The sequence below is a fragment of the Mandrillus leucophaeus genome, unplaced genomic scaffold, assembly GCF_000951045.1.
Source record: "Mandrillus leucophaeus isolate KB7577 unplaced genomic scaffold, Mleu.le_1.0 Scaffold268, whole genome shotgun sequence".
Taxonomy (NCBI): Eukaryota; Metazoa; Chordata; class Mammalia; order Primates; family Cercopithecidae; genus Mandrillus; species Mandrillus leucophaeus.
Genome location: NW_012102787.1, coordinates 1560950 through 1569956, shown reverse-complemented (window position 1 = coordinate 1569956; position 9007 = coordinate 1560950). Strand labels below are relative to the sequence as shown.

The following is a 9007-nucleotide window of genomic DNA, read 5'->3' as shown; positions in this document are numbered from 1 at the left end:
GTGGGAGTAGATCTTCTCAGAAGGAGGAAGTGTCCTGGAAGCTGTAAGAAAATGAACCACTCTTTGCTTTATTCTTCCTTCCCACTCAGTTTACACTTACCTTCTGGCAACTGGGCTTTTGGGCCTGGATCATGGCTTTTCAGTGGTCAGATGATGAGTTTCTTTAACATAGGGATTGAGTCATATTCCTCTCTGTTGTAGCCTCACTTGTCCCTCAGTGATGATCACAGTAACCCAGTAGTGATTGCTTTTGGATAAACTAGTATGAGGGTTGTGTACTTTTTTTTTTTTTAGCTTGTGTTATTCTGCTGGCAATTTGTTTCCCCAGTGGGATTCAGCCTCTTTGCAATGCACCTGCCGGAGTCTCCAGCTATTCTCCTGCCCTTGGTGTAAGCCAAATGACGACCAAAGCAGAATTGCAGTCCATTCCATTGCCCCATTACCCTTGGGGAAATAGGGCAAGGCTTTAGGACGACGGGTGGTAAGAGGGTTTGTGCTGACAGAGTAGAGTAATTTTCCCGTCTCTGAGACCAACAATTCTATCTTTAGAGACAGAGAGGAAAATGTGGGGATATTGGCTCAAATCAAAATGAAAGCCCTCTCCTTTCTATGATGTCTCCAGGTGGGTGTTGGATTTCTGTTGTTTCAACAAGTGGGCCGGAGCACACGATTGCGAGTTTAGGGCAGTTGACAGCACTCGGAACAGCTTCTGAAGGGGCTCTGCTCCCTATTTACTCCCTTCCCCCTTCCCTGCAGAAACTGTTCAGAGGAGCATTTGTGAGACAAACGTTGGGAACAGCTGCTCAGCCAGACCCTTGTCTCCTGTGCTGCCGCAGTCACTGTGCTGGAACTCTGCTGAGGAGGGTGGAGTGTCTGGGCTCTGCTGCTCCCACAAAGCAAACGTTTTCCTGTTTTCTTGGAGGCAGTTTGTTACAGATTTCAACCCTTTCTGCATCCCTCCCTCCCTTACAACACAAATGCTCATCTTTTCTTGCATTACTGCTGAAATAATACAAACTTCGTTTCTCTGTCATCTGAGCATCATTCAGAAATGTTCCTCTGATCTGTGAATTGTTCCCTGACTTCAATCGGGGCAGTGTTACAGGTCCTCTGCTGGCAGGAGGGAGCAGTCCGTCAAAATCTGCAGACACAAGACTTTCAGAAGCTGTGACGAGCAGACTAGCAAGCCACAAAACATTGCAAGCTGAATGGATGTCTTAATAAGCTTTTAGATGTGATTTGGCCAGCATCGGCAGAGGAGGCTAAAGGGAAAAGGCAGCGAGCATTATAACGTAAATCACTGCAGATTTGCTGGGAGTGACAGCCCTAGGAAGCTAATGATCTCTCCAGGAAAGAATTGACCACAGTTTTCCAGAAACTGAACACGATGTAGAACAGAGAGGACAGCCCCTCGGATGTGAGTACCATCTCTTCAACACAAGGTTTGGAGCAGTAGGAGCAAAGCTAGTTGTTATAGCTGATGGCGCTCCATAGCCACCGATTCCTGGGTGCCTGTGGGCCATCTCTGGGTGGGTTGTACATACTGCCTGACTGGGACTTTTATTTGCAGATCTCTTCTGGAATATTTTGCCTGTCGGGAGACAGATGTGTAGTGGCTTTAGGATATTGGCAAATTCTCCAAAGTGTAGGAGAATTTGTTGTAAAGCCCCAAGAAAACAGCAAAAGCAAACCTTATAGACCTTTTTCTGTAAAAAGAAAACCGATTGCATCACAGACAAGCAGCTGTGTGACCCTCTGGTATTTGTGATGACAGACAAAAGAATTAGCAAATTACAGAGCAACAAAAATGGGGCAGTGGGCTGGGAGGAAGGAGGGAAATCTTAGGAAGCTTAATCCCTATCTAGATTCAGGATATGCATTGCATACTTATGCTCATGTGTTTATTTCCTTTTGGCTTAAGGAATGGGCAGCATGTTTGCGTTTAAGGTTTTCCTTCAGAATGCTGTGAAAAATGAGCATTGTGACAAAGAGGGATGTAATTGATAGGCTTGGGGCAGAATACATTTCTCACTGCCAGCAGTGGGAAGTATCTTGAATGATAGCTGATCTACCTGTAAGAGGAGGCTCAGATACAAGGAGGGGATGAACTGCTACAGCCGAGGTAGCCAACAGGTTGGCATGAAGTTTAACTCATTGATTCCAGACTGGTTTCACCCCTCTATTCCCTTCCCCTCCCAATTTACTGTCAGGGGTTCCCCCATCCCTTCTTAAACTGCTCCCCACCCCTGCAATACACACACCTCTGTCTGGTCCAGTTTGTCGGGTCAGGACATCAGATGAGAAGCAGAGTGTCTTCTCACTCTAAGGGATGGGGGATCATTGTTCTAGATGGGAGGTAAGGATATGGGGTTTAGGAACAGTGACCATGAGGGAGGGAGAGAGGTGGTGTCTCTGCTTGGCCTGCACTTGGTATCTCTGCTGAGCCTGCACCCACACCCAAGGCTGAAGGTGCAGGAAGAAGCAGAAATAGAAGACCCTCATTTGATACCCTCCCACCCACAAACTGTGTGTAAATGCCCCTGCAGGTAAAGGCTGGAGATCCTAGTAAGGAGGCGATTACTGGGCTTAAATTGAAAATGAGGTTGAGATGTCCAAGCACATAGGGATGGTGTTGGCAACAGACTAGGAATTGTAAAGCTGGGGTTCTGTTCCTGATCTTGCACGCAGTTTTCTGTATGACTCTGGTAGGGGGAGTATCCAAAATCCTGTGCGAGGGACCTGTTCTGGAAGGCTGCTCTGTGGGTGCTTTGATTATGGTGGAGGGGATGGAGTGAGAGTGAGGAACATTCTTAAGTAGCTGTAACTGAAAAGCAAAAAATAGAAGGGTGTTTCTGCTTGGCCAATGTTTTCTCACCACTGTAGTATTTTTCTATCTTTAACCAAACAAAAAGGAAAATTAATGTGGGCTGTACTTGCAAAGGGCTGTTTACCAGTGGTAATTATCTAAACAAGGCTATCTCAGTAGCCTGCAGCTATGGCATAAGTGTACTTCAGTCTCAGTATCCAGGAGGCTGAATTCATTGCATGGGGCTGGAGGGTGGGAGGGGAGTGGCTATCAATTTACTATGGGCCAGCTGGACCCCTGCATCCATTGCTGAGGAGGCTGCACAGCGCTGCTGGTGTGGAGCTTGTGACCTCAGCTGATGGGCTGTACTGAGGCTGCAGCAAAAAAACCTCTACCCTCAGGGGCTAAGCCATGGAGCAGAATGAGTAGAATGAGTAGAATTTTAGCCATGATAATATTTGTATGAACTGGGCCGTTTTACTTGAGACATTCAAATACCCCTTGCAAGAAAGGTTCTGGAATGGAAGGGGGCCGTTGGGTCTAGGTCTAGGGATAACAAATGGGTAGATGAGGGGAAGGGTGTGATTGTGGAAGGGAGATCATTTCGTAAGTCATGGCTAATACTCTGTATTTTCCTGCCGTTTAGGCCTGGAGTGATTTTGCAATATTTGGGCAAACAGAGCAGAAGTTCAGTATAATTGGTTTGAATGAACCACAGATTACCTGAATGAAAAGAGGCAATGCAGCTATGTTTCTAAAAACAAATAGTGTAACGGTCTGGGAAACATAAAGCCCAGACTGTAGCCATTCAGTGTGACCATGAGAATTTTCAAAGGCATTTCCAGTTCCATTTCTTTCAGTGTTTTGAGTCTCAACTTTATTCATTTTTTTTTTTTTTTTTAGTGACAAGATCTCACTCTGTCACCCAGGCTGGAGTGCAATGGTACGATCATAGCTCACTGCAGATATCCTGTCTCAGGAAAAAAAAAAAAAAAAAAGAGTTATATATTACATGGGTTCAACTTTATTCATTTTTTTTTTTTTTTTTTGGCTCTATTTCGGGCATATCCCAGGGATCTCAGACCATGACTCACCAAGCTGCTTTAGAGCAGACCCTTTGCCAGATTCATTGTGCTTCTAATGACCCAGTGAGCAGGAGCAGGATGGGTTCGCGAGGGTTCCTCTCTCTTTCCCTGGTATTCTTTACCTACATTTTGAGCAACAGATGGAGAACGATGAGAAAGTTTGATAATTCACAAGAGTGGGGGTAAGAATTATTTCCGAAGTTGTAGTATTCACATCTGGACCATACTTTTGCATAATAAAATACCCTCTTTAATACCCGCCACAGTCCTGGGAGATAAATGTTCTCGTGTCTGTTTTATACGTGGGCATTTAACCCTAGCCTCACAGAGTGGTTGGCCAAACAACCTGCCTGAATGCCACAGTGAACGAGTTCAAACAGGATGTGGTCCAGGGCTTTCCAGCCATATCATGGCCAATTCCTTAATCTTTAGAGACTGAAAGGATATTTGGGTTTGCTTGGGAACAAATGTAAGGGATGGCTGCGTCTTCCAGACTTTCAAAGTTAGGATGTGTGGTAGGGTTTGGATTGAAGGGTGGTATCTCTGGTGTAGCATTCTCTTTCCATTTGTATATACTAGTATTTTTAATAAGTATCTTTTAAAATACAAAGAAGCCCTCACTTCCTTGCTGTTCTAGCAGGACTGGATTAGACATTTAAGTATTTCTTCTTCTGCCCAAAGAACCCTTCACCCTTGAAATAATTACCAATGGCTTTGGTTGGGTCTAATGGCAGCCCAGGTATAGTGGGGGGAGTCCCAGTCTTTAAAATTCTATTCATTTTGCTATGTGGTAGGAAGAAATCAGTTTGCTACTAGTTCCTACCCTCCAGATCACTGCTCTGCGACAGGGCTTTAGTGTTCTGTGGGTGGGTTTGGTGCCACTTCTTTTCCTCCTGTTAGCAAGGAAGCAACATGACCAGCCCCCTGCATTGGCAGAGCCCCTGTTAGTGTTTAGCATCTGTGTTGTCCCTAAGGTGGATTGTTTCAGCCACTTGGAACCAGGAATCGGCCCGGGCCTGTGCCCAGCTCTCCATCTGTTCCAGAACTCGGGAACTATACTATTTACAGCGAGAAAAGGATGAAGGGAGAGAACTGCAGTAAATGCTAGGAGAAAACCCCAAAGAGATAACCCACTCAGCAGGGTCTCTGTGGGGTGTGTTCCACAGGCCGCTGACCCACTGGGGAAGCGGCACATTAGCCATGGTGGACGCACAAAACCCAGCCAGGGGCCCTTTGGTGATCACACACAGTACAGTTCCCTGCCAAAGGCGGTGTGTAAACCAGGTGGTGCTTAGGGGATTATACCAGGCCTCCACTCCCTGGGAGAAAAACAGAGCAAACCTTGCAATTCTGGCCATACTATTCCGGAGGATGTCCCTGATGGGGGAAGAAGGGAGGGAGGTTGGCACATTCTGCTGCCTTCCACTTGGAAGTTCTGTTCAGGGGCTTTGCTGTGGAGTGTGCTTCCTGTGTGTTGTGTCCTGCCTCCCACAGCTCCCCCCGCTGCAACCTGCAAGCAGCAGAATGCCTTAAAATCAGAGAGAAGAGGTGTGACCTGTCCTTGTGTGTCAAGTGGCCCTGATGGCAGCTTTGTTTTGTAACCCCTAGGTCCCGAAGATGGCATATTCATAAAGATACCTTCTGATGATTGTGAACATCTTTACCTGTGGGTGCCAGGCCGGGCCAGTGACTTCGTGTTGAGCTGAAGGAACTTGTCTACCGCTTCCCTGAAAACCTTTCTTTCCTAATTCATGAGCCAGCAAGATGCAGTCGCTGCACTTTCAGAGCGCCTTCTCATAGCTGCGTACAAAGGCCAAACAGAGAATGTGGTTCAGCTCATCAACAAGGGCGCCAAGGTAGCGGTTACCAAGGTAACAAGAGAAAAATACGCTGTAGCCATTCCCTGGGAACTGGCCTACCTCTTAACCATTGTCTGAAAAACCGCTGTGTTTGGTTCGCAGCTTTCAAAGAACTGGCTTTTCTTCCAGTGATGGAGGTTTGGGGAGAATGAGGATTATTAAGAATGCTTTATTGCCATCTTTCAAGTGGAGGACTTGTAATTAGCATTTGACAGTCTTTAAAATCATGGTGGCTTTTCTCACCTATTTCTTTAGCCAAATGGAGAGGAGATCTCTTGGGAGAAGTTGGGACACAAAAGCTTACTGGACAGAGTGTATGATAATCATGTTAGATGGGCCTCCCGGGGAGGTGGACCAGCTTGTGCACAGCCCCTCCCCTGTGCAGAGTCTCTTTGTCCCCGTCTGTATGATGACGGCCTGGACCAGATGACTGCTACAACCTCTATAGGCTTTGATTTCATGTGGGTCAGTGAAGATGTGTGGTAAGCTTTGGAGGGCATTGCTTACCCAGCGCCAACAGAGAAGGCTATGAAAGATGAGAGACCATACTGCCCAAAGGCAGTTTTGTAGCAAAGCCAAGAAAAGGCAGGCTCTGCACAGCCAGATGGAGAGTTTAAATACACTGGCGAAGTAACCGATAGCAAGCACTTATTGAGCCCTAGTATTGCTGTAAGCACTTTACAGGCCTCTAGAAGAGATTCTCTTCTCATTCCCATTTTGGAGGTGAGGAAACTTGCCCAGGGTCCCTCAGCCTCTGAGTGGTGGAAATGCAACTTGTACTCACAGAGTCTGGCTCCGAAGCCCACCCTCCAGACCTCCCCAGAAAGAGCTGTGAAGAGGGGCAAAGTTTAATTTTCACAGAGGGTCATCTGTTAACTTCTGACCTCCTGTGGCAGATTGATCAGCTCCTATTTTCATGTTTACTTATATGCAATCTTCACATTCTATGCCGGCCTCCAGAGAGGTCTTGAGCTACTTGTAGGTCCCCATGGAGGTGAACAGGGGTCTGCACATAAATGGTGATTGGATTGTTTGGAACTGAGGGTGAAGGGAGCCTTACCTCAGAGCTCATGTGATCTATTCATAGCACTTTCCAGGGCCCAGGCAATCACAAATGGGAGAAAGCGTGGAACTCTGTAGTTAGGGCACATGCTCACAGATTTTAACTCTGCTTTGTTTGCTAATTATGCAAGTTGCTTGATTTCTTTGAGCCTCAGTTTCTTATCTGTAAAAGAGGGATAATAATGTCAGCTTTTCAGAATTGTTACAATAACAATAACTTATTTAATGCACTTAGGGCATAGTCTGCAACTTTTCTTCTATAAATAGACTTAATTATTTGCTATTCTGTAAACAGCTTTATTAAGATATAATTTACGTACATTAAATTCACCTATTTTAATTGTACAATTCAATAATTTCTAGTGTATTTACATCACCACTGCTATGCACTGAGTTGTTTCTCCCCCAAATTCGTTTTTTTCAATCCTAATCCCTAATGGTATTTAGAGATAGGGCCTTTGGGAAGTAATTAGGTTTAAATGGGGTCATGAGAGTGGGGTCCTTGTGATGAAATTAATTTCTATGTAAGAAGAGGCACCAGGGTCTGCTGTCTGTCCCCCTCCCTGCTATGTGAGGACACAGTGAGAAGGTGGTCATCAGCAAGCTAGGAAAAGGGCCCCAACTAGAACCTGACCATGCGGGTACCCTGAACTCACGCATCCCAGCCTCCAGAACTGAGGAACAAATCTCTTATTCTGGCAGCCTGAGAAGACTAATACAAGCACATTCAAATATTAGAACATTTCTGTCATCACAATTAAAAAATATATATATTTTGAGACAGTCTCTCCATCTGTTGCCCAGGCAGGAGTACAGTGGCACAAATCCTCAGCTCACTGCAACCTCCAACTCCCAGGTTCAAGTGATTCTTGTGCCTCACCCTCCCATGTAGCTGGGACTACAGGCACATACCACCACGCCTGCCTAATTTTTGTATTTCGAGTAGAGATCAGGTTTCACCATGTTGGGCCAGGCTGGTCTCGAACTCCTGATCTCAGGTGATCCACCCGCCTCGGCCTCCCAAAGCGCTGGGATTACAGGCATGAGCCACCGCACCTGGCTTCTAGTAAAAATCATCATACCTATTAGCTGTCACTCCCCATTCCCACCCCCAGCTCCTGGCAACTATGAATCTACTTTTTGTCTCTATAAACTTACCTTTTCTAGGCATTTGATATAAATAGAATCATATGGTATTTGGTCTTTCGTGTGTGACTTCTCTCACTTAGCATAAAGTTTTCAAGGTTCATCTCTGTTGTAGCATGTATCCAATAAGGACATACTATATTGTCCTTATTGCACTTAGCATGTTTTCAAGATTCACTCGTGTTGTAGCATGTACCAGAGTTTCATTCCTTGTTAAGGCTGAATAATAATCCATTTTATGTATATGCCACATCTGGTTTATCCCTTCATCCACTGATGGGCACTTGGGTTGCTACTGCCTTTTGCCTGTTGTGAATAATGCTGTATGAACATGGGTGTACATGGGTGTTTGAGTCCTTGCTTTCACATCTTTTGGTTATATACTCAGAAGTGAAATATGGTAGTTCTACTTTTAAAGTTTTGGGTAACTTCCATACTGTTTTCCATGGCTGTTGCACCATTTTACAATGCTACCAACGGTGCACAAGGGTTCCCACTTTTTCACATCCTTGCCAATACTTATCTTCTGGTTTTTTTGTTTGTTTGTTTGTTTGTTTGAGACAGAGTCTCGCTCTATTGCCCAGGCTGGAGTGCAGTCATGCGATCTTGGCTCACTGCAAGCTCCGCCTCCCAGGTTCACACCATTCTCCTGCCTCAGCCTCCTGAGTAGCTGGGATTACAGGCGCCCGCCACCATGCCCGGCTAATTTTTTTGTATTTTTAGTAGAGACGAGGTTTTACCGTGTTAGCCAGGATGGTCTCAATCTCCTGACCTCGTGATCCACCCTTCTTGGCCTCCCAAAATGCTACTGTTATTACTGACCTTCCTGATGGGTGTGAGGTGATATCTCGCTGTGGTTTTGATTTGCATGTCTCTGATTATTAGTGATGTTAAACGTCTTTTTATGTGCTTGTTTGCCATTTGTATATCATCTTTGGAGAAATGTCTATTCAAGTCCTTTGCCTATTGTTTAATCTGGTTATTTGATTTTTTTGGTGTTGAGTTGTTCTTAATATATTATTTTAATATATATATAAAGATATATATAA

The 9007-nt window shown here is 45.2% G+C and overlaps 1 protein-coding gene across 1 annotated transcript in view; it reads left to right on the top strand.

Annotated features, from left to right (window-relative positions):
- Positions 1-810: 810 nt before the first annotated feature.
- Positions 811-9007, top strand: part of ANKRD6 (ankyrin repeat domain 6) — a 70977-nt gene continuing 62780 nt past the window's right edge. Inside the window, exons 1-2 of the mRNA XM_011984426.1 lie at positions 811-1417; positions 5500-5762. Coding sequence (XP_011839816.1) covers positions 5643-5762 — 120 coding nt within the window. The 5' untranslated portion in view covers positions 811-1417; positions 5500-5642. The remainder of the gene's footprint in view (positions 1418-5499; positions 5763-9007) is intronic.